Consider the following 26,898-nt stretch of genomic DNA (forward strand, 5'->3'; position numbering starts at 1 on the left):
CACAGAGGTAGCAACAACACTCTTCGGGAACTTCTGCCAGTTGAAAATGTCTGCTTAGAAGAAAGATACTTCTCGAAATTACTGGTCTACCTTTGATAGCCTCTTTCAACTCTTGACCACAATGGACTTACTGCTTGACATATCTTTGCCTGCACTTCTACCAGAGTAAAAAGACATAAAATAATGAAAACAATACTGGCTTTTCTTCTGTCTCTATTTCGATATATAACAGCTAATGAATTATAACCACTTATTGACCATCAGCTCACAGCAGTGTGTGCTTTTTTCTTTCAAAACTAGATGACATAAATAGTTTAATAATAAGAGGTGGAATTACAGTATTAAATATATATATATTAGCTGCCATTTGATAATATAATCCATATGCAAATCATCAGTAGATTTTTAAGACATTTTCCCCCAATCCTCTTTACTAACAGGATTTTCTTCAGGAAAGTATCATTAAGTCATTACAAGCTGATCTGTAATTCTAGCAGCTCACCTTTCTCCACTTGCAGAAGGCTACATTTGACAGCTAAAGCAAAACCTCAAATTTTTGTTTACAATATGATATGCCAGACTAAATGCACTGTATAGCACCTTATTCAGCAAACTTCAATTTTCACACTTTTATTGGTTTTATAATAGCAGACGAGTCCTGAACTTCTGAGTACTGGAAGGGAAGTAATTTTACACCCCACATAATCTTGGCTGATCCAAACCTTAAATCTTTTCTGAATGTGTCTCAGTCACAATAAAAGATTGAGTATGCAAGATTATACAGTCACTCTGGTGGTTCTGCTGTCTGTGGTGGGTCAACCTGGCAGTGACTCTGCTCAAGGCTTCATACTACTGCCCAGTGTTATTCCCAGCTTTGCTTTTAGCCATGATGTAAATATTTCACATATTGCTGTTATCTTCATTGTTTTAGGAATTCTTTCCAGACTCTCAGCAGATGAGTAACGAGAGGTCAGAGCCCTAATAAAGACCTTCTCCACTATTTATATACTAATCAAATCATAATATATATCACATTTAAATGTGTTTCTAAAATTCAGGTTAATAGTCCATAACTAAGTGCCATTAAAATTATAGGCGCATTTTTAAGCTACTTTGAAATAAAATGTTTTAACAGATTTGAATTCAAAGAGAACAAACAAAAGCTAACAAAGCACACTCAGGACTATGGCCACAGCCGTACTTTCTTAGCATTTTTGTGTTCAATGCCAAAATTTAGATCTTTGCATATTCACAACCTAGGTTGTAATAACCACAGTTTAGACCTTTGCTCATCAACTTCTTCACAGATACAGGAATTTCCAGCACTAACATTCTCCCAGCACACAAAGGCACTTAGTATTTTCACACGTATTGTAGAACAACCCTGCATGCTAAGCCAAGCATTGTAAATTCTTGCTGGTACAGTCTCTTTAGTAGTTGTTAGATCTCTACTAGTATTGCAATGCTTAGGTCCACCTTGTAAAGCCTTTACTACTAAAGGATTTTTTTTTCTTTAAAAGTAATGGTAAGAAAGTCTGGCTGCCTTTGGATGTATAATTCAATTTGAAGAATTTAAAAAATGTTACTGAAAATCACCCCTATTTGCCAAAAGGCTGACAAGCTATTTGCACAAAACCATTGAAAGAATTCTGGGAGATGTCAATAATGAATAGGATAACTGTTCTCCAGCTTGATAACTAAAGAGAGCTTGCTGATAAATTTTAAACACATTCAGTATGCTGTATTGTGTTCTAGAGTCACTTTAGCCATCACTCCTGGATTTATACAAAAAGTAGTTCTGAAATAGTACTACTTCTGTTTCAGATCAGTAGACATTTTAATGCCTGTAAGTAACATTTGTACATTTATATACCAATTCCTCATAAAGTTTTTAGACGTAAAATATTGTCCTGGTTTCAGGTAGGACAGAGTTAATTTTCCTCCTAGTAGCTGGCAGGGTGCTATGTTTTGGATTAGGATGAGAAGAGCGCTGATAACATGCTGATGTTTTAATTGTTGTAGAGCAATGCTTACACCAAGCCAAGGACTTTTCAGCTTCTCGCTCTGTCCTGCTAGCGAGCAGGCTGGGGGTGCAGCAGGAGCTGGGAGGGGACAGACCCAGGACAGCTGACCCAAACTGGCCAAAGGGGTATTCCATACCATCTGACGTCATGCTGAACAATATATAGGGGTGGCTAGCCGGGGTGGGGGGGCCGGCTGCTCGGGGATAGGCTGGGCATCGGTCAACGGGTGGTGAGCAATTGCATTGTGCATCACTTTGTACACATTATTACTATTATTATTATTATTATTATTATTGTTATTATTTTCCCTGTCTTAATAAACTGTCCTTATCTCAACTCACAGGCTTCACTTTCCCGTTTCTCTCCCCCATCCCGGAGAGGGAGGGGGGAGGGTGAGCGAACGGCTGTGTGGTGTTTGGCTGCCAGCCGGGCTAAACCACAACAAATATCAAGAGTTGTTTTTGTTTGTTTGTTTGGCATTATCCATGTTTGGACATAAAAATTCAATGCCTTTATTTAGGGGGAATATAAATGCTTGGACATTAAATTAAAACACATTATTTTATGGCATAACATATCCTCTACCCATTCCCTTTTTCTTCTACATTCTATTCTTTTCCACCATTATGAAAATATTGAGATTTGAAGCATTTGTGCCCCTCAAGGTCTTTATGCTTTTAATACTGTGGTTTAGGTATAGACATATAGACGTAACCAGATACCTAACCCCACATGTTAGACGTAGGTACCTTCATACTTTTAGAAAGCTATCTGAATACGTATCTAATGATTATGTTTTGGAGAGTCAGATTTTATTTTGACTATTTTCCTTTATTTAAGGTTAAGCTATACAAAACCTCATGAAATTTTTGGTGGAAATGGACAGAAGCTCTGTTTAAAGGAAGGAAGTCAAAAACAGTTTAACCTCATCCCTTTCTAGCTTGTAGAGTCAGACATAGCAAATTTTTTCTCTTCTCTTATGACTTTTTATGCTTTTTATCTCTTTTACTACTACTGTCAACTCCTGGATGGCATGAGTACACTCCGCTACTTAATCTTGCCCATGGACCTAATCTTGTTAGGCCAATACTATAGGCCTCTGCTTAAGACTTGGATGTCTTGGATTTTTGTCTTCATTAGCCTTTCTGTCTAGATGTAGACCTACTTCAAAATATCCTTCTTCTCAACTGGTCTGAAAGCATGCATGATAAAGTATAGACAGTTCTGTTTAATTCATTATATTTGAAAAGATTCTTTGCTGATATACCGGTGATGATGCTATCAAGCCTATATATTTAGTATTAGTTTCAGAAATATTTCAGAGTTAAAATGGAGCAATGAGGGGAAGAGGATGACTGAAGGAACCCCCTTCCACTCCCCCAAAAGTATTGTTATGAAATTAATATAAATAGTTTTGTTATCAAGTCAGTTATGAATTGAAGATATAAAAGCATTGGAGTTGAAATGTCTTGACAAAAATAAAGCATTGTTAAACTCTGATCATATATCAAAAGTGACCAATATGCATAAGCAGTGTTCTTCTTTTAAAAGATTAAATGAAGAAGTAGGTAGCTTGCACTAGGCAGATCTTCCATGTCTCTCCAGCAGTTTTCGTTATGTTCCGAACCCAAGCAAGGATACTGGGATACTGAAGGATTGCCGGGTCCAGGTTTTGCACTTCTAAATTGTGGTCCACTCCCATACTGACAGCTCTTCCCAGTTCCCTCTCTGTTACTTCTGAACTTTTCATCCTTTAACAAAGTGGATGGTTGGTTGGTTTTATTAAAGACTTGTCAGTCCTAACAGAAAATAAAAGATAACTTGGGAAGAAAAAAAAATAAAAGAAAAAAAATGAAAAAGAAGAAGAACTACGGGTTTTTAAAGCTTTTGGTGCAGCTACCCCACATTTCTCTTATTTGAGGGAAGGCAGTAGGAGAAAATAATGGAATAATACAACTTTTAGGTGTGTATTTCTGTAGCTCTTCATGGCATCACAGAGACTTTACAGACACAAGCAGTTTTCAAATCCGTCTAGACACATATTTTGTTTCTAACATATTTATTTTCTAACATATTTATATTGGGCTACTAAATTTCCCTGTATAATTTTGCACTTAATTTCTTAGCTTTTCAGGGGAAAGTTTTGGTCAAGTAACCCAGGAAGTGCTCCCCTTACTACCTTGTGCCAAACTTCTCTGTCCTCTCACAGCACAAGCATCTTGCATCACGCCACATGCATTTAATCAGCAAAGTACTTCAGAAAAGAAAGATACGTTGTCATACAACAATGAAATACCCTGTCCTTCAGGAAACAGGAATGAGAAATTCATCAAGCTTTAGTGAAGTTTGTCAGCTTTACTCACCCTTCTCATATTCCCTGAGGTTTTTACTTAGGATAAGGAAAAAACAAAAAAAGACTTCCTTTCAGTCCATACTCACACTGTTGTCTTGATCATAGAATAACTAAATACTTTCAGTGAATGATAATTAAGTGCCCCTGTAATCCAATTAATGTTTTGTTTGTCTCCACACAGGCAGTGGTTTTGTTCTTAGACCATAGAAACCCCGATCATTACTCACTTTGGAAAAAAAGAAAAAAAAAAAAAGAAAAAAAAAGAAAGAAAAAAAAAAAAGAAACACAAAACAAGGCAAAAGGAAAAACAGCCCAAACATAACCATAAAGAAAACTAAAATGCAGAATAGAAATGCTAATCTAGGTATGGATACACGATGTAATTTACCCTGCAACATGGTTCAAAGTTTTCTCTTCTTTCTTTTCTGTGTTACTACTGATAAAAATTCTCTTCCAAAACCACGTTCATTGGCACTACCATGTATCTGTATTTCTTCTGAATGCCTATTTACAGACAAAACCCCTTCAATAAGCTCAAATAAGTACTCCAAGGGGCTCCACTCAGAGCTCCTAAAAATAAAGGCATCTTGCTTTTGAATCAAAGTCACAGAGATTCTAGTGTACAGGAAAACTTTTTTTCAGCATGAACAACATGTCTAGCCATGGCAATAGTCCTGACCACTCTTCACTGATAAACAAACACCTGCTGAACGTCAGTAGATGCAATAAGAGCAAAACAGTCATTGAAAACCGTACTTCAAAGTGTAAAGTTTATGCTTCAACTGCGAGTTAGGTTTCTCTCTGTCCCTCAGCACAATGGCAGATGTTCTGCAACCATGAATATATCAGGGCTTAGAAGAGGGATTCATCCATTCTCCTGCTAAACAGAGACTTTGAGAAAACAGAGGCAACAAAAGATAAAATAAACCTATATATATATATCATATATTGCAAATATGAAGGAAAACAGGTTGATTTTTTTTCTTCCCATGCATTCATTTATATGAAGGTGAATATTACTAGCCAATGTAAATAATAGAATGATCTAATTGTAGCTGCTAGAAGGTTTTTGTTTGTTTGTATTTGCTGCCAATTTCTGTATCTCAGCTTTCAAAAATATGATAGCGTCCCTGTAGTGACATTTCAATATGCCCGATTCTGAAACAATTCTACTAAATTAATTATCTGAAAATAACAGATGCTGCAAGTTGGGAAAGATGACATTGAACCCAAGCAGAAAGCTGCTCACAGAGCATCCGAAGTTGGCACACTCGCCGTACAGCAGCCCAGTAGGAACTATGGACATATATTTGAAATCTGTCATCTGGGTGGCACTGGTACAGTTTGAACACATTCCATAGATGTGAAAAAATTGTGTTCAGGATTTTTTTAAGAGAGTAGACTGAGTGTCCTGTTTCCCACTTGCTTATGGCTTTTCCCAAAGAGAAAGTGTACTGATGGATAAGTTCCAGCTTCATTAGGAGGGCCAGAGGTGGATTAAAAGATGAAGATAGATGTGGTGAAGAGAAGGCCTCCTATTTACTACACACAGAGCTGCTTCCATATTATATATTGAATAATTAGAGAATAAAATAAAAAACTTGTAGCAGATAGGGTTTGTTTTGTTTTGTTTTTGTCCAAGTGATAAAGCTACTGTATTCTTCCCAGTGGCACACACTCAGCTGTCTGTCAATATATTTCACCCATTATATTAATAAATTGTTAATCAATAACAGGATGTTAAAAACCCAATGTCCGCTGACCTACAAGGTGTGAAACTGGACATTAGTAATGATGTGTATCTTGGCAATCAGCATTCCTCCTTCTTTCTGATGGTTGACATGTATTATCAGGGAAAAGTTTTGACTAGAAATATTCTAACTTTACTGAATTAAATAAACCCTGCTTTTTTCATGTGTTCATGGAGAAACTGCAAACTCCCATTTGTCTTCTTTAATTTTAGCAAATAGCTGGATCTTTTCCTGGCAACAGTAAAGCTGAAGATTAATGAAGTATTTGAAGTCTTCATGAATAAAGATCATTCTGATGTAGAATAATAAGTCCTTCACTAAAACAGCCTATAATTCCATCCTCTCCTTTTGTGTGAGCATACTGCAACTAACAAGACTATTTAACTCACAGTGAATATACAATTGAATTGTGAGGTTCAAAGAGAAACTAAATATTAGAAGACTGGGTTCAGTCTTTAAATTAAATCCCTGTGTCCTAAGAAGCTGGTATGTTTCTTCTGCCTAACTCATAGCATTCTTATGGACTGCTTTAGCCTCTGTTTTGTTTTTTTTTTTTTGATTTTATGGATTAGATCACAATTTCTGTTCCTCGTTTAATTTGTCAGCTTTGCATAGGCATTTTTCCCTTTATCATAGAACAAAATAAACAGCTCCAGTTTTGCTGCACTGATGTGGGCACACAAATAATTGACAGAAATGTTTCGCCCAGCTTTAGCTGGCATAGCAAGCACTGTGTAACACGGTAACCTCATTTCTGGAAGACTGCCATACACTATTTAAATGTGTTATGTGACTCTGTGTAAAATGAAAATGTTGAATGACATAATTTTCTTGAAATTTAGATTACACGTAGCATTCAAGGTAAGTTACTGAAAAGAGCAAAATGTTGATTACACCAAAATGTTGAATTTATTTGTGGAAGAACTAGACAGAACTTTGAGAAAGATCGATGACTTTTGATGCATACTTTCATTCATGTTGGAGGTTCCTCTATGAATGTTTCAGTTTTCATTTTAGGTTCCGACTTAAGAGAATGCTTTGCATGTTTGTTCCAGTTAGTCCATAAGGAATGTTACGGCTTGATTTGGTGTTTTGGGGGACTCGGTGATGCATAATTTCATCTATGTAAGAAATATGATAAAATTATTCCTAGTAAAATAAAACTGAGTCTGCTGGTTTTGAAGTCTGACAATTTTCTTACATTACCACAGTAATTTCTCCATTATATGTGATTCATAGGCTTCAAGGCCAGAAGGGTTGTTTTTGATTATCTAGTCTTATTTCCTGCATAATACAAATTACAGGCTGTCAACATGAGAGACCTTCTTTTTAAGCAGTTTAGTGACTAAGATCCTAGGAAGTGTATTTTTAGTTTTTCTAAAGCCTGCTCTTCCGACTTTGGTCTCAAGAGTACACCAACTAGGTAGAGAAGTATAGGCACATTCTTGCCTCCCAAGGTGGGTAATTAACATGACCTAGATATGTGTACATTTTTTGAGAGTTATATGTACTTATTAAAAGATACAGAGCTTATACAAATATTGTAGGTGTTCTGAAAAGAAAAATATTAATTACACTTTTGTATTACTTCCATAACAGCTCAATAAGAACAGAACTTTTGAAAACCTGTTTCTTTAACAGGACTATCCATTTCAGGAACAATGCAAGGTACAAGTCTCTCATCTAGTTTAGAACAATGAATAAAAATCAAATGCATGTGTTCTCCTGGAAGAGAAAATAAATGACACATAATAGTGATTTATGGATGCAGACATGGCAGTCATTTTTATTATATATTTTCATTATTGAAAACTTGAGATACTGGCATTTCTGAGAGGTAACGTATGAAGCATAGCAAAACTGAATGGTTTCAGGGCACTTTTATTTATCTGCATTTGCACATATATTCTGAATGCAGACACGTGTGTATGTTGAATGTGTATATGCCATTAAAAATTGTAGAGGAATCTGTCCTTTTAGAATTGGTGTTTTACTCTACGTATTCTGTGCTTCTTAATATTTTCAGTAGGAATAGAGGAATTCTTCACAGTTGTCTAAACAGCTCCTTTCTTTGCTCTGAGGGGATATGTAGCAGTAGACTAACAGTGGGGCTCAGGTGGCTCTACGTTAATGTTCAGAATATAGACTCGCCATAGATCTTTTTCTTAGTCTAATATATGATGTATGGATATACATGAATGTGTATCTCCTATACAGAAAAATATGTAGTACAAAAGTCATAAATTATGAGTTTCCAAGATTACCTTTGTTGCTCCAATCCTGCACTTAGATACTTTTATATGTTTTTTATGAGGTCTAAGTTTTCTTCCAGACCTTATACTGTTACAAGAATGGACAGGATCCTTATCTGAATAATTTATTGCAGAGGACTACAGTGCCAAAAGTCACACACACAAAAATCAGTTCATGACTAAAACAGACACAGCTGTGTTTGAAGGTTCATAATGATGTAAGCACCTTCAGGTACCTCCAAAATTTATAGTCTGCACAAGTATTCAGGTGAAATGAGAACATAACTTGTCCAACACCTGTACCACAGTGATCTGGGGATGTTCAGATACGTAGATTAAAATTAAAATAGAGTAAGAATTTTGTGACCTCTCACATCATCCTTGTGGTGATGTAAATATTCACCAGTGTTACAGGTCAACATAATAACTCCTAAATAACTCTACTAGAAAACTATATGACTAGTCAGTAGCCACAGTTAATACTAATAATATCATACATCCATTTAAATTACACATCTTTTCACAGTGAAAACAGCGTTGCCAAAAAGGCATTTGGCTCTAAATTTAACTTACACGTTGTTTTGCACAGGTTCAATAGTAAAATCACACGGATAGTCATTTAAGAAAATTGTATCTCATGTGCTTGCAAAATTAGTTTTCAAAGGTGATTTGCCTGTAACTGAGCTTGGTGATTTTCTGAAGATTCCTTAAGGACTTGTGCAAACACTAAGTGTAATACCTCATAAGACCAAGTTCTTAAGCAGAGTCATTAACTGAAAATACCAAAGGACCAGCTGCTCGTATTACTAGAAAAATGTCTGCGATGCCCTTTTGAGAGGGAAAGTGCTTCTCTGGCACCTTTGCGATATAATCCAAGTTCTTCCTAATACAGATATTCAGGGTCATTGAACAGGGAAATCAGGCAAATTATTTCTAATTTTTAATCCTAGAAAGGTGTTGCTATCGAGTGAGAGTGGGCTTATATAATTACCCGTATAGCCTGTCAGAAATCATTCTGCTAGGGTTTCCAGTTCCAATTCAGAAGCACATTAATGGTCAAAGGAGGAAATTTAATCTCCTTCCCTTTGGGTGTATACTCCTTCTGAAAATGGGCTAACAATAGCTTGTGGTATTAAACACAGGCCAAACTTGGTAAGTATGGGTAATTACAGTAAAAATTAACTGGCCTATACTCACTTAATGCTAAATTTTGCTTTCTCAATAGCCTATTCTCTGTCTAAATACATAAAGACAGATGAAAGGATTTAGACCCAGCAGATTTTATTTCCTCACCATTCCTTTTCTGTCCCAAATCACACCTCACCCCCATCCCCAGTACCAATATAAAGAGCCTAGTCAAGTCAATTCTGTAATGCCAACATCACAGTTATCTGAGGTTGCCTCTCTACAGCTTTAGGAGGTACCAATGAATCAGTCCAGACATTTCCCTTTCTTAGTAATAAAGGTCCACTTTAAGCAGGCAACAAGATGTACTGGAATCTCTAAATCACATTAACAAGTTACAAAAGCAGACTTTAAATGATGTGTGTGTGTGTAGTCATCATAAAATTAGTGTGGGTATCAACAGCAAACAAATAAATATAGCTGATGTTACTTCCTTCAGTAGAGTAAATGATTCCAATAAAGAGATTTAATTGCTTTCCTTTCCTCCTATGCCTGAAAGAAAAAGATATTTTGATATCAGGTTAGTATGCATGAAAATCATTAAAAGAATGATGAAAGTGCCACTTTGTAGCAAATTCCATGGTCCACTGTCCAGGCTCAATTCCTATGAAAGTTTTCTCCTTTGTGCTCCTGAATTTCCCAGTTCACTGCACAGTTTCAATGTTCTACTGATACTTAATTGCTCTGGGTGGTCCCTGAAGTGAAGTTAGAAAGTTACCTTCAAGCAATTAAGAGTGACAGGGTTATGGAAGGTTTGGAGTATCAGGAAAGACGCATATCAGTGCAAATTATGTTGGTTAATTAAAAGATTTTAAAGGAGACTGGATAATTCAAATTTTCTTTTGTTTCTAAGTAGCTTGGCATACTATTACAGTCATGGAAATATAAAGTACCATAGAGTTAAAAGAGTATGTTAAAAGTTTTATGCACAGCACTGTTACTTCACAGGAACAATTAATTCTGATGAGACTGTTTACATATCTTTTTCAACTATTTTATGGGGAGTCATTCTCGGTGGAAAGATATTGTTATGATGTACATTTAGAGAGAATAGTGCAAATTTTCACTTATATTAGTACAGAACTATGGAATTTTTCTTAAAACTTCTTAATTCTCATTAAATTTAGCTTTTTTAGAGATTGTCATAGTTTTCTACTGAATTTAGTAAGTATAGATGTAGACAAATCACAGACATTTTTGAAAATTCTTCTCCTTAGGTCTCTGGCCTCTTTCTCCTTAACTAGTGAAACTCCACTGAGTGTGATCCTGATCAGATTAAATTCAATTGAGATTTCTACTATAGGTGAGACGTACAATCTCCAATTACTTTTTGGTTTTCACCAAAATAATAGAAATTAGAGTCTGTTTGGCTTACTTTGTTTAGTTGCTATTTGTAGATAGCCAAGGACTGGAGTTTATTCCCTGATTCTGTGTAAACCCGCTAAATTATCTCAGTTCAAATCTAGCAGTGAGCTTTTCGAACAAGTTGCCCTCACCTAGGATGTATTATGATGTGAAGAAGTACAGAGAGTCAAGGAAGTCCTCAGTCCATGTTTTGCTCTATCCAAGAAAAAGCTAGATACGCTTAAGAAGACATGCAACTGAGTTCATGTCAACAGAGCAGCAAGAGAAAACTAACATGCCATGATAGAGCTCGGTGCTGTACCAAGCCTCTTACATGGCTTCTGGAGTCTTGCTGGCTCAGGTCAAGGAAGGCTGGAGGATGCATGACTCTATCCAACTCACTTTGGAACAGCACAGAGAAAGACAGGTGAGGATAGGTTTCTCAACAATCCTATTAAGTTTAGAGAGCACAAGAAGTCAAAACTGTCTAAATTCTTTACAAACAGAGCAAAAATGAAAGTCATCATAACAGGGTGAACTAGTGGTGGTACATATTCAGTTAATGACTGAATTCCACTTAATATGATTTTAGGGGAGGTTGCTGGCACAAGGTGCTGTTTGTGTTGCATGAAACAAGCACTACACCATGATCTCTAAAAATTGCTTAGCTATAATATATAATTTTAATACAATTGTTCAAAGATTTATTCATCTTATTATATTTTTTCACTGCCTTATTTTTCTAGTTGTCAACTGCATTATGGGATTGATAATCAATAAAATTCTGCTCTTATATAGCCAGTAGAGTCACTCTGCTTTTACAGATACTGTATGATAATTTGTGCAAATGCAAAACGTCCCTTTTTTGGCAAGGAAGTTGACATAAATATTGACATTATGAGGTCTTTCTTAAGCATGGATATGAAGTATACCAAATACCAACACGTCAAAAGCCTGTAATCTAATACAATAAATTTCAGTTGCAGTATTAATCTTTCACTTGAAACATTTATTGCTCAGCTAGATATCATTTAATAGCTTGTTATGGACCTCAGTAGCTCACATATGATTTAAAACCACATATAATCTCTAAAGTAACAGAAGAAAATCTAAACAAAATGTTTAGTTATAGAATAAGAAATATATAGTCAAAAGTAGGTTATTTGCATAGAAATAAACTATAGGTAAAAATATGTATAAGCTTAAGTGACTTGCAATAGAAAAAGGAAGCAATGCACGTCACTTTATATTTTTATATAACTGACATTTAGTAACTGAATTATAAAACCCTTTCATTGTTCATCAAAAGAAAATGTAAAGGAAGAGAAGAACAGAACATTTTGGGGAAAAAATAAAGAAATTGAGCATTTTACATTAGTTGCCACGTAATCTTAGTTATATTGCTATTCATCACAAAATCTGGGAGGTACTAAACTTTAGATGAGGTAAGACCTATATGTGGAAATGACAGTTTTATCAGACCACCTACAGTAGCTGGAGAAGGCAGACAAAATTTATTTTGGCAAAACATTTGTTTGGGCACAAATTCGAGGTTTTCTTTGAATTCAAACAATTGTTTTAAGTAACATATTCAACCTGTTTAATAAAAAATGTGAACGCCATTTATAAGCATTGCCTTACACGTCTTTCCACCACCCCAGCTGCAACAACTCTACTGCTGAATTTGTAAACAGGTAGGTAATTTCCAGGAAAACAAAACAAAACAAAACAAAAACACCTACATCTGAACAGATACAATGTTTATCAGAAATTAAATGAATGCCACTAAGTTTGTGGCTCTTCCTAGTATTAGGCTCAGCATATATAAGCAGTAACGGGTCAGGTAAAATAGGTTTCATATAGCTCTAGAGTTGTGAGAGAAACTCCTACATGTGTTCCTGGATTTATGTTCTGTTCTGCTTTATGTCACCTGGTTCTGTACATAGATCAAGTTATATATTCTTAAGTACTTACAGCTGCCTCAGCACAGTGACATCTTTCCACCTTCATTTCTGCCTTTCTATAAGGGGCAGCGATACCTTTGTTAGTATTGACACTGCTTTAATAAAAACTTTGTCAGGAAATTACCTGGAGTATCTCAAGAGATATTTGCAACTAAATGACAACCAGCAGGTGAATCCACTGAGATGGGACTAGATTTTGTACTGCTTGTCTGCTTGGAAAGGCTGCCTCTCCCTCTCCCTCTCCCCTCCCCTCCCCTCCCCCCTATCCCCTCCTCCCCCCCTCCCCTCCCCTCCCTTCCTCTCCTTCCTCTATCAACATCAGGACCCTGGCCTGTCACTGTCCTGTCCTTGAGGTACCTCATTCTGAAGTTACATTGATTTAAGAAGTGGGTGGTGCTTCAGACATTTACACACTTCCTAACAAATTACATAGTAGAGCTTTTTATTTTTTTTAATTTTTTTTTGATAATTTTGTGGTATAATCACTCAGAATCCTGTGATCACTTTTGTAACTGACATTAGCTACCTCTTAAGGAACTGAAATTGTAATGAAAGACTGAAATGGATGTGAAAGAATTCAACCTAAAGCTCCCTTATTGTACCTTCTTACCTTTCCAAAACCTTCCTACTACGTTATATTGTCATGTGTTATAAATGTGTGTTATCACAGCTGTTTCAAGGTCACATGCTTCAGTAGTGGATATTAGTGTAGCTACTACAACATAGTCAACAAAATGGGGCCGTTTATCTTTCATTGAGGATATGATGTATATAGGTATTTAGGTATATAACCTGTATACCTATACAGAGGTTATAGGTAAATGGTGTTTATATACATATAAACCCCATCCATCCATTTGAACAAACATACATCATCATATAAACAGAGGAAGTACTGTGATTATCAAAACATACTAAAGTAATCAGTATTTCCATTTCAAAGGGAGAAAATTAGTAAGAAAGTACAGTGTGAAAAGAAAAATGTAGAATGATTAGATGACTGGTGACTGGTGTTTAAATTATGTTATATGGCATATCATTAAATGTTAAATGTAACTAGTATATCCAAGGTCATTTCTTATCACTATAATTGTTAAGCCTTTTACAATAAAGATAAAAATGTCTAACTATTGCACAATAATTGTAGTGTTTTTTGTTTTCTTTTGTTTTTTGTTTTTGCTAAAATCTGCTTTTGATATTAACCATCATTCATAATGTATTTTCATAGTATTTATGTGCTTTCATTCTTTTATACAAAAAAAAAAAATTAATGTTGGACGTATTACATAATGTATTCCATGTATAGAACAAACTAGAAAGAAAAATCAATAATAACAAAAGTGATCGATAATGTTAAGGTTCAGTTAAAGACTATATTTATATGTCTATAAAATGTTATTTTAAGGTAACTCCACCTAAGACGTACCATTATGGAATAAAGTATTCATAATAAGCAATAAGGAAGTCAAAGGTAAAAGGTACAGTTAAGAAAAACACAGCAAAGATCAACCAACAAACAAAACAATTCTATAAGACAAAGAAATCAGCAGACCGTTTTTTATTCTACTTGCTTAAAACTTTTCCTAAACAAGAAGATTTACAGGTCTAGAACACTCATAACCCTTTAAATATTAACCTAGTGATAGTATGCAGTCACTCCAGAGAGTCTGATATGAAGAGGAATGAGACACTAAAGGATTGCAATCACAAGCTTGCATCATATGCACCTTCTACGTTCAGAAACACTAAATCAGCCAAGACAGCAAGGGACCTGGAAGTTTGTTTCTAGTTTAACTAGTTAGCAAAGTACTACTGATTTATACCACTTTACATTACTTTCTGATTTATATCAAGAGTAGACACAGTGTGACAAAGGCTTAGGATGAACAGAACCATATAAGTCATCTGTACCACAGATTTAATTATATTTAATGACCATCTACTTATCATAAGAATATATGTATGTAATGTCTGTGAATGAGTATCCTTATAGCAAAACCTGATGTTTATTTATACAGGAAAAGTCTTGACCCTATGCACATGTTCCCTGCAGGAGTTAGAAAGTAAATACGGCTAGTATTTTTCACATTAAAAAAAAAAAAAGTAAAAAAATCTAAAATATAACCCACATTTCTCTTTGGTGTTCTTTCTTCATCACTCCTTTGTTCAATTCTTGTCTTAGACAGAATCAAAGTGATTAATTTACAAGGAAAATCTCAGGGTAAAGTGATCAGCTGATAGCAGAGACTTGCTGAAATCAGTGCTATTCAGATTTAAAACTTACATCAAGTTGTGGATGGACCCTGGACAGATTATCTCCAGAGAGCTGCTGTTGAACACCATCATCTTGTTTTTGTTTTTGTTTTCTGTGCCTGGTGGTTTAGACTATAATTCTTTGAGAACAGAAAAATTCATACCTCAAAACGTGCTTGTTATTTCATCCTGAATGCTTTCTATAACTGTAGTCTCCTTTATCACTGCCACATCTCTACATCTCTCACAAAACCAGGACACAAACTTTAGATAAGTCAGCCTGTACTTTAGGACACTTCTCCTTACCTCAATATCCATGAAGTATTTACTTAAAAAAATATACCTACCTCATGTTACCAGTACAAAAAGATTTACATTTATTAGCATTTCTTAAACATACATTAAGAATATCGATGGCATTAAAAAATAAAGAAAATCATGTAATACCTTTACTTTTACCTATGGATTTGGTGAAATGGTTCCATGAAGAAAGCATTTCCAGACAAAAAGAGAATAAGAAGAGGAGAGAAACAACAGTAAGAGTCATGAGTTTTATGTAAATGCAATAATATCTAAACATGAAACAAGACAAGGTATAAGATAAGTGTCTGTAGACAAATGGAGATGCAATCAATGTCATATTAGGGATTTAGTTTATTTTTTTTTCCAATCATGTACATGCAGCGAAACACAGAAATAACTCATGCTTTGATAAGGAGTGATACAATATTAACATGGACAATGGGTTAGGAGAAGAAAAACCACTGATTTCTTTAGGTGGCAAAATTGTACTCTCAGCATTCCAAAAGCAAGGAGCAGGTGCTTTCTGCACATTTCCAATCAGCCATGCATTAATGTAAATGTACTCTTCAATGCGTACAATGTGACAAGCTCAGTATCTTCTTTCAGGAACTATCTGAAGAGTGCTCTTGTGCTTCATTTATCTTTCATAAAATCACCCATAATTGCATTTTCTGATAAATACATGAAATTTTCTAAAACACCTTCTTATTTCTCTCACCTCTTTTCAGTTATTATATTGAGAGAAGGGGAGTTGAGGAGGCAGGAAGGACAAAAGCTTACGGAGCAAACAAAAGAAAAAAAAATAAGGAAGGATGTGACTAAAACCACATGTTTAACATGTTTATTTGCAGCCAAAGACAGCTTTCAAGCATTTGCCCATCATTTGCAGTGATGGTTTCCAAGCAGCTACAGAACAAGAAGAAACAATGAAAGCAGAGTGGAAAAGGAACAGAGCCCATACCTTGGTCGCCCATCATCAGGTGCGCCAGACCTTGAAGGAAAACAAGAGCACAGTCAGCAATGAACAAGGGAGCATGGGAAGGTGGTGTTGTCACAGTGACAAAAATGTTTTGTGACAGGCATCTGTTTCCTATGAGACGTCTGTATCACAGACGGAAATCAAAGAGCATTTTTCAGCCACTGGTTGGAATGCTTTGGGCTAAGAGTCATAGAACTGCAATTCAAACACTGGGTAGTGTTTTGCTGTACATTTCTTCTGTGCAGTAGTTGGGAAGCCAGAAAATAATAGAATGCTTTCAAATCCAACCAATTCCTTTAATATTCCATCTGTCTTGATTCTATTTTGATTATATTGTTTTGAATACTTGGCTGGGAGGACTTCCTGTCCTCTAGTTGCGCAATTATGTTAAAAACCTGGAGAAGTGTAAACCTGAAAAATGGGCTGGGTCTGATCTTTTTCCCCTCATAAAAATGAGCATTTCAGGTAATTAAACAAAATTTCTTTATCACATCAAAATGATAATGCAAGGGATGTCTCCATATTTGTGTGAAAAGTGAGAGTAGAATGAATATATTCCAGAGGAGGCAAATTATTACATATGCAATATAAAATATAAAGCCATAGAGAAAATTTAAGTGACAATTTATGACTACTTCATAAATGCTTGAGAAACAGATTTTGCTTTATATTTGTGTTTTGAGATCAAATCCAATCATACCAGTATAGGTTTAGTGACATTTCAAAATGGATATTCATAACAGTAATCACTCAACCAGGACCAAATTTAGTTAAACTTTAACCAAAAATATTCAGCTTTTTTATTGCACAATAATAAAATGATACTTATATTCTTACTGAGAATAATGTGTTGTAGAGAGAACATTTTTGTAGAAATAAGATTTTTCACATTTTACATCTGGTTTAACAACAGGTTTATTCTTCTTAGCTGCTTTAGGATCCATTTTAGAAGTTCTTAATTGCTTGTGTTAAATGTGCTTCTCTTCTCCAACAACTATAAAAAATGATGCATTATTTTCTTATTTGCAATTAATTAAAGATAATTCACACAAAGAAGGTGTGCAATAAAATATCTTGCTCTTTATTGGAAAGCAGACTTCCTAGAGAATTCCTGTGATTTCTAATTCACAAAGAAAATTAGGTGCACAAATGACTCATAGTACTTGGGGGTAGTTCAAAGAAGATACTCCTGGCTGCAATCAGTCTTAAAGGATTCATATCTCATCAGTTTAAAATCTCAAGTGATGTTTCATAGGCTAACAGTGGTTTTACTGAATTAGAGCTTTTTAATGTCACCCTTCCTGGATGATAGTTAAACTGAAAGGTCTGGCATGCCCCATCTCCTTGAACAATAGATTCAGTTTACAAAGACAGTGCACTGCAGCTGTGAGGATGATCTGAGGCTTACACCAATGTAAGTGAAAGCTAAGTGTGATGCTGAAGGGATGCCTACATAAGCATTACTTGGAAATTATCACACAACTGTGCTGCACAATATTAGTTAATAGAAAAGTGTCCACACGTGTTCTTTCTGGTTCTGCAACTGAGACACACACTGGAAATACAAACTGTAAAGACCCACAGTCCAACTTTATTCTTTCAGTGCTGCACATCACTGCTTGGATCCGTTGCTGCATGACCTTCTGGAAATAATAGTCTCTTCACCTTGTTATTTAATTTGTCTATTGGCACAAAACTTTTTTGTACAGATATCTATAATAAAAAGTCTCAGACATTTGACTTGGCGTTAACTGTAGTCAAGAAAGGGAAAGTGAAACTAGTTGAATGTTAGAACATTGCCTTCTTTATCAAAATTGTGTAAATTACATTCAGTTACTGTATTTATGTGAGCTCTTTCAGCTCTTAGAAAGTGTGACAGAAATCACTGTCATGTCTCCTAGGGGAAAACAAAGAAGGTAATCTCTTCCTAGCTTGCATTTAAATATGACTTTTATAGTTATAAGGACTTAAATAAAAAGCCTAGCTTCAGGAGATTAGCACTGCCTGATATCTACTGTTTGTAGCAATATGATATGTGAGCTTGATCAGTTGTAAATACATGATTCTTATACATTTTGAAAAACATAAATGGCATTTAAAAAAAAAAAAAGCCTCTTGAAAACATAGAAAGCACTTGAATTTTAAGAGCCACTTACAGTGTTGTTCAACCAAAAAAGAAGCCAAATGAATGTTAAAAAAAAAAAGCAAAAACAAAAAAAACACGCTCAAACCAAACATCCATCAATTAAAAAATTGAGTACTAGTTCTCAAGACATTGCATTTTTTTTACACTGTATGCTACTTATTTGTGACTTATTTGTTACTTATAATTACTTGTAAAAGGAGCATAACAATACTTACCTTACTTTATATTTTTGCAATCTGTGGATGAAGGCTATGGAAGTGTGAAGAATTGCTATCTGTACCTGTACAATCCACAGAGGGGTTGAAAATGATACAGATAAATCTACCATGACAACAGTCACTGCTAAATTTTCAATATGATTGTGTGCTTATAACAGAGAAAACCATAATGGATAGTCATGGAAAGATCTAGCCTTAATGAGCCATGATGCGTATGCATGCCATACATTAAAAGTATTCATTTGTGCACCATTACTTCATAAGCAGAATGATAAAAGTCTTTTCTTTGTGAATTAGGAATTAAAGATTTAGTAGGAAGACCTCTTGTACGCATGTGTGATCCATTCCATTTTTATACTGAATGTGGCACCAAAAGGTCAAAGTTAAGGGGCACAGAATGGGACAGGGAAAAACAGCATGAAGATAGTCTATTTTCATAACCTTGTGTGTAAGTTCCATGCAGAGCACAGGCCAAAGAAAAATTTAAACATGGTAAACTTGCAGTGAATATATTCAACCCTAGCACAATTTCAGTAATATGAATAAAATGTATCTTTTTCACACCAGCAAATTTATGAATATTAAATCCTTCTCTTTTCTTATGTAGCCTAATTTAGGGAGATGCACAGATACCACAGAATTCAAAGATGAAAAATTATAGCTCACTTTCCCAGTTCTGCTTTGGATACACATTCCATGGTTCCATTCTTTAGATATGCATCATTTGCAAATTTAATGCATGCATAAGTATCTAGAGCTGTGTTGGAATAAATTTAAGGGAGCAGTTTTAAGAATTAGATTCAGGTAACTTCTGGATTAACTACTATCCAGGCCTTATCTTGTACTGCTGTACATAAATGAATATGTGAAATTAAATTTAACTTCCTTATCTAGTTGTACTGATCCTAATTCATATTTGAGTCTCATGTTGACACCATTAAGAATTTCATGCATATGTCAAATGTAAAATTAGGTACTTATTTCTATGCTTTTATCTTTCTAAGTTAGAATTCCTATCCCAATGTTGTTGAATATATTTTAATTTCACAATGAAGAGAAAATTGTACTGATACATATGTGCTTGATAGTGCACACAATTAAAGCATTGGAACAGTTTACATTTTCTCTCTCCTACTGGTAGCATGTATTTAAATAAAATTGCACAACATCATGTATGTACTAAATCTCACTTTGCCCTTGAATACAGTTACATAGAGAAATATAGTATTGATATTTCCAGGTGTTTCAAGAAAATTGCCAGTAAACAGCCAGGCAGTGGCCCACGGTGCCTTGAATTCTGAATAAACTCAGGCCCCACAGTGTCTCACTGCAGTACCCTAGGTCAGAGACATGTCAGGGCAGTCACTTTGCATATGTGTTAGCTTACAAAGTTCTTCATTAGAAAAAAAAAAAGTGCTTAAACTATCCAAATAAAAAAAACAATTAGATATTATTACACAGTTTAAATAGATCAAACCATTTTTTGAAATAGTCATTTATACAGTATACAAAGACTCTGCCCAGAGCAGATTTTTAAAGTACTTGTACTTAAAACAGCACCAGCACCTTTTGGCTTATATGCAAAAGGACAGTACTGATTCCTAGCAAAAACTGATCTGTGAAGTGTACTCTGTACCATTACAAACATGAAATATATTCACTCAGACATATTTTACCAGCTAATAGACATACTTACCAATATTCAGGCTAGCTGACGTTGTGTTTTAGTTTCCACTGCCCTGTGACATACTGTCTTTAAAGGATCTTACTTACATACCAACATTATTAAAATCACATGCCTCTTCTCGTACAAATTCCAAAAGGCAGAGTGCATTATGTTGAAAAGTTACACAGATAAACTTTTTTCCTAAAACTTTGTGCTGTAAAGGAGAATACAATAAGCAAGACTAAGGAGAAAAGCACTTTCCATTTTCCTAAACTATAGGTATTTAACATGCATTATATTCTTACAAGGAGGATTCGTGTTCCACACTAAAGAAAAATATATTTTCTTGAAGCATTTTTCATACAGAACATGAGAAAAAATCAGAATTTCTTCATCACTCCTTCACTTCATGACTTCAAAGAGTGATATCGGTCATATGAGGTTGATATCAGGCATCCCAGGTTAGATAAGGCTTTGAGCAGCCTGGTTTAGTGGAAGGTGTCCCTGCCAATGGCACGGGGGTTGGAATTAGATGATCTTTAAGGTCCCTTCCAGTCCAAACCATTCTATGATTCTATGTGCATAAATCCCATTGTTTCAGTGGAGATATTCTGGAATTACATAAATATGGCCAATATTAAAATGAGTCTTTGCTTGTGTTCTGTATGGAAAAATAAATCACACATTTAAAAATCTTGTATACCTTTATGGATAAAAAAAGTGCAACTTACCGTACTGAATGTTATGCGTACTTTTATAACATTTAGCATAAGGGGAAAAAAAAAATAACCCACTAAACAAAAGGGAAAAAGAAGAGCTTAGGAAAATAAGGTAGAAAGCACCCACCTTCCACATAGTTGTCTTCTGTAAGCACATAACAGGGAAGGAGAGAAAAGGAAAACATTCATTAAGCAGCATGCAGACTGGAACTTGCCATTGCATGTCTTCATCATGCAAGGCATCAAACAACATGCAAGTGCTCCATTGCTACAATCCAGAAGGAAAAACAAAAGCACCACGGAAGCAGTGGTTCCCCTATTTAACAAACTTTACATGATATGAAATTAAACATTGCTCTTTCCAAAGTGCCAATTTTTTTTTTACAGGATTTATTGCAGCTCCTTGCAAGTTCAGTAATTATTATTCATTAATCAGTGGATCATCTTGCAAGACTTTTATAGCTACATATTTTAAAACCATCAGTCATTTCTGATAGGGATTCTAAGATCATTTGCTTCTACTTTCCCATTCTGAATTTCCCTTAATTACCTGTATGAAGTAGATGATTTTAAACAGATAGAACAAGATAACAAGATATACAATACGATGTGAAGATGTTAGAGCAGGTAGTGTGGCTGATCCTGCACTACTAGGGCACTCATTCTGGTCGATGGGTCAGATCTAAGAATCCAGTGTGCAATAACTGCCACTTAAACCATTTGGCCTTACTCAGAGTTGTACAGAATCAGGTCCCACAACATTTGTAAGCATCAGAAAAACATACACATCTTAAACATACACATCTTAAAAAATCAGTCAGATCGCTGCCTGTTACAAAGCTAGCAAAGACCACAGCAACCTCAGGCATGGGCTTTGCCCCCAAATGAGATCAAAGGATATTTTACCTGAGTAAAAGCTGCAATAATTTGGCCTCCTATCCCCAACCGAATGTCAATATGGGCCACAGGAAAGAAATTTCCCCTAAAGCTGACACAGTAAGAAGGGACTAGGAATTGAGCCTTAGCTAGCAAAGTGGACAGAATTCAAAGTTAAGAAGCAGGCTCAATATCCTAGTATTCATGCTAGTGTCTATACTCCTCAACTCCTTCACTAGGTAGCTGATTTTGAGGAAGTACATCTTTGTTGCCCATTACAATTTTGACTGAAGAGAGGATGGTAGTGAGTACAAAGAGATCTCAGGGAGAGAGAATAAGAAAGGAAAAAGAAAAAAAAAAAAGGAAGAACAACATGGAAGTCAAGGAGATGGACAGTGCAAAAACAACAAAGAAATGGGGAAATGGGGAAGAGGTGGGAAGGGTGAAAACATGTCAGTCTGAATTCTTGGAAGCTCTTGTCCTACAGTTTGTGTGGTCTCCACCAATACTTGGAGCAATTGTAAATTGTAGTCCAGTGCTGGTCGTTTCCTATAGAATCTTCCTATATGAAAATACTTTTTTATGTGACCATTAAGAAATGTGATCTAAACTAATCTAGATATATCATAGATAAAGAGTAAATAAAATGACTTACAAAGAACTGGGCTCAATGATACTTTTTATGCATCGTCATTTCCTGCTAGAATGTGTCACTTTGGTTATGATAAGTCTTTAAAAGTTAATGCCACTAAATACTCCAAAATCTCACCATAACTAGACTGTTTTCAAATTAATAGTTTACCATGTTAAAAATAATAACTATTATAAACAATGAATATTTAAGTCTCTAAGTCTCTCAGTTCTTAGTTGCAATACTCATAAGACTGTCCTGATATTTTTTTTCATCCTAAGATAAGTCACTTTTTCCATACGCACACTCTCAATTTAGACTTCTGAAAACTCATAGCCTGAAACTTTAGTTTGTTATGAAAGTGCAAAAGGCACATACTGCTTCATGCATTTAGGAAAGTAAGAGTCTGAAGAGAAAAAAAAAAAAAAGTATGTATGAAAAGTAGTATGTATCTGTAAATAAATACTGAAGATCAACAAATCAAACAATGCTGACTAAGAAAATGAAAGACACCCATTCCCACAAGATAAAAATACTATGTTCCATATGCAGTGTAAATTACAGTGATATTCAGTGATATTTGGGCTATTAGGGATATCTACTTATAGATAAAATTTTCTGGAAGAACGTTCTTCCTTTAAGTGCAAAAAGTAATTTCCCTTCTTTAAGCACAATAGACCCCAAATGTAATGAAAAATGAAATTGTTATCTCAATTGCAGTATAACTCCAAGTTCCTTCATTTAGTTTTCGTTGCTGCAGTATATTGCAGCATCAATACTGCAAAAACATTCTGTTAGACATATTTACTCCAAATTACTATTACTTAAAATCAGTGCATGAACTTGCTAAAAGGCTCATGATGTTGAAGTCAAGCAGAGAGTTCTGAACACAATGTAACAGGCAGCACCAGATGCTTAAACTCACCTAGTTAGAAGGTGAGTAGCTTCCCCTACACTAGCTGAGTACCTTCCCCTAAATGTCTGATTGATTAAACTTCTAAGGGACAGTATATTAAATTGTCAAAACATTTCAAATTAAAGAAAATTGAAAGTGCTGAATTCCTGCTCTGTGAATAATACCATGTACATATAGCCAAATCCCTACATACTAGGAAACAACAATGAAAATTCATTCCTCCTTATGTTGTTGTCAGGATAAATCACACATTTTTTAACAGATCTGTAATCTAAGTAAATATTTTGTTAGGCTTCTTTATGGTACTTTTCAAGTTTTTTTTTTATGTTAGGTTAGCACTTGATATTATTTATTGAGGGCATTTCATTGTGCTGTCCTGTATTTGCATATCACTTACACTCTGCCTTACTTTCGTGATTCTCCTTTTGCTGGCATGGCCTATCATTCTAAGTAGAGACGAGGAAGTCAGAAGACCCAGATTCTAACTTTGGCTTTTTTTTTTTTTTTCATTTTGCTTCCTCAAGCTATTCTAAAAAAAAAAAAAAAAAAAAAAAAAAAACTGAACTCTTTGAAAGCAATGTATGCTATCAGTGTTATAAGTATGCATTTTAGAGGGAACAAAATTTTCTTCAGTGAATCATGAATTTAAATCAGGAGTAACTGTACTGTACTTACGTCATTAGAGTTGCACTGGTGTAAAATTTACATAACTGGAGGCAAATAGAGATATGTTACACATTCCCATTATTTCTGATGATTTAGCCACTCGCAGTTTATTTATCCATGTTCACATACATCCACTCTGGAGGACCTTATTGTCTACTGAGCAGCTCTATTGACATTGGTGGAAACAGAGGCTTTGATACAAGACATGCCATGTCCTCATTGTCGCAAGCATTCACACAGGAGAGCTCTTAGCCTTTTCTGCACCAACAGATCCTACCAATGATCTCCACTAATGCACAGCCCACATATGAGGTGAGGCTAAAAGAGATTGCCAATGCAACAGTGGAGGTACAGAACGGCCTTAAGACCTCCATCAGCCACCAGTCAACTAGCCAGATCGTTAATTTTCTCATCACTATTCCGATTTCTACTAGATGTGAAAAATCCTGTCTTCATGTTGTGCCCAACTAGATGAAGAGCTAGACAGGCATTTATCCACTGCAAATACTTATTTCCTAGACCACCCTCCCCCACCCCCACCCCCACCCCCACCCCACCCCACCCCCATCCCCTCCGCCAAAAACAATCCTAAATTGCACTGCTAATTTCTATGTTTGTAACCTAATTCCTGTGGCCAAATTCTGCTCTCAGCTCTACTGGTGTATTCTGTTGACTTCACATATTTAGCCAAATATTCAGTTCACTTTTATCTGTCATGACACTGTTGAAATCAGTAGAACTATACCACTTACACAGGCTGTGAATCATTATCTTTGGATGAATTGTCCCAGGCCGTCCCTACTGAGATGAGAGCAGAATCTACTCCTTTTTTTTTTTTTTTTTTTGCAACAAAAGCCCAATGCAATCCAATTATGTTAGCCTATTACCCCGATTCAGTGATGTGAACCATGTTTTTATAGGATGCTTTTATTAATTCAAGAATCATTTTAACATTTGGTGATGCTTCATGGAATTCTTGATTATTTTACAAAATAACTGACTGCTCATATGTTTTGTTTTTCCTGCTGTTACAATTTTCTTCTCCTACAATATTTATACCTATTCCACATACAGAGCACAATATTTGGCCTGACAATTACAAAAGAACAGTATGCTCATAATAAACAGATGAAAAAAATGTTAGTATTATGAAGTTACAAAAATATTCTAGAAATAACATAATAAAGATAGCATATTAGAAATGGCATTTTTAAAGCGTTTTTTTTTTTCCTTATCAGAATTACAGTTCAATAACATTTGACAACAATGAATTATACCACAGACACAGTCTATGAAATTTCATAAGATATTCAATAGCAGGAATAGTGAGGAAGTAGCCTGAAATAAAGCTGAACTTTTGCAGGTGTCTTGCAATAAAAATGGTTGCTAGAAAGTTAAGACATGATACTATCAGTTTGTTTTCCCAAAGAAGAATTCCCAGATATGCTTCTCCATAAATTCATCTGCTTAACAATATCATTCGGGAAAATGTCATTTCAAGAGGCAGCTTTTTCTACAGGACTGCACCGAGGATCTCTTGGATTGTATGATTTAGTCAGTTTCTCAAATTGTTAGATAAATTGTTTTACTTAAAACCTGGTTCAAAATAAATATTTGGAAAGGATATGAAAATGTGAACTACGTTTTAAGAATAGGAACAGACAGTTTCAATAATGATGAACAAAAGCAATACATTGAAAAACTGTGGCTAATAGTGCTGCTTTTCTCAAATGCTTCATATCTGACAAATTCCATTCAGATTACTTACATACTTTTTTTTTTTTTTGGAAAAAAAAAGTAACTGTAAATGTTGTGTTTATTGACTGTAATTATGATTAATTCAAAATGGATATAAGGATATATAAGTATATATATATAAGGAGGATACCTAGTACAGAACTTGGATTCTGTTGTAGACTTCTGCTTGACTATCAAGTAAATAGGGGAGCATCATTTCCTACAGCTGGGACTCATGGAACCAAATTTGGGATCCAACCACAAAATTTGCAAATCTAATTAAATCTAAGGTAAAAGGTCCAGTAGTTTCTGTGTTTCCACATGACTGAGCGAATGGCTCCATTAGGTCTGAAGTCAGTGGACTTGCCCAGACTCCACACAGCTTTGGGTGGACCCACTCAGGGTACCTTCCAGTGTAGTGGGTAGAAATATAATAGGGACTATATTGATTTTTTTTTTTTTTTTTTTTGTGGAAGAGAGAGATTTCAGAGTAAAAGGAATTTAATTCTGTTCTAGCTCCACTTTCTATCTACATCTCTGTGAAGATCCCTTCTTTTGCTCTGTACTAGACTTAGGAGATAGGTGTAATATAATGAGCACAGATGACTTGTGTTCACCAAAAATGAGGAAGAGTCTAAATCTGAGGATCATCAGGGCAAATTAGAAACTTCTGCCAGTTTTGTAAAAGACAAAGACATTAGCTCAAATGCAGTACACCTCTGTAAAATCTACTAACATCTGTGAATTTACTTAAGGTGAGGCCATCATTTTTGGGAGAGTGCTCTGTACCCCAGGTGCATTGACAATGAAATAACGAGATAATTTTAGTTAAGTGACTGTAGATGAGCTCCTAGTGTGAAGCTGCAACTAGAGGGTAGCACTGCAAGTCTTGCATGCATAGGCAAAGAAATAATG

At 35.2% G+C, this 26,898-nt stretch overlaps 1 protein-coding gene across 22 annotated transcripts in view; it reads right to left on the reverse strand.

Moving 5' to 3' along the window:
• Positions 1-26,898, reverse strand: part of NRXN1 (neurexin 1) — a 731,365-nt gene that overhangs the window by 635,416 nt on the left and 69,051 nt on the right. For 9 of the 22 annotated variants that reach the window (XM_035562206.2, XM_035562147.2, XM_035562116.2 and 6 more), the window contains 3 exons: positions 21,285-21,302; positions 16,391-16,420; positions 15,574-15,585 (listed from right to left, as the gene is read on the reverse strand). The exons of 8 other annotated variants lie outside the window; for them this stretch is intronic. In XM_035562206.2, the coding sequence (XP_035418099.1) occupies positions 15,574-15,585; positions 16,391-16,420; positions 21,285-21,302 (60 nt within the window). Of the gene's footprint in view, positions 1-15,573; positions 15,586-16,379; positions 16,421-21,284; positions 21,303-26,898 lie in introns of all 22 variants that reach the window. 5 more of the 22 variants (XM_035562089.2, XM_035562175.2, XM_035562184.2 and 2 more) reach the window with 4 other exon arrangements.

This window comes from Cygnus atratus, chromosome 3 (assembly GCF_013377495.2).
Source record: "Cygnus atratus isolate AKBS03 ecotype Queensland, Australia chromosome 3, CAtr_DNAZoo_HiC_assembly, whole genome shotgun sequence".
In the NCBI taxonomy this organism is placed as follows: domain Eukaryota; kingdom Metazoa; phylum Chordata; class Aves; order Anseriformes; family Anatidae; genus Cygnus; species Cygnus atratus.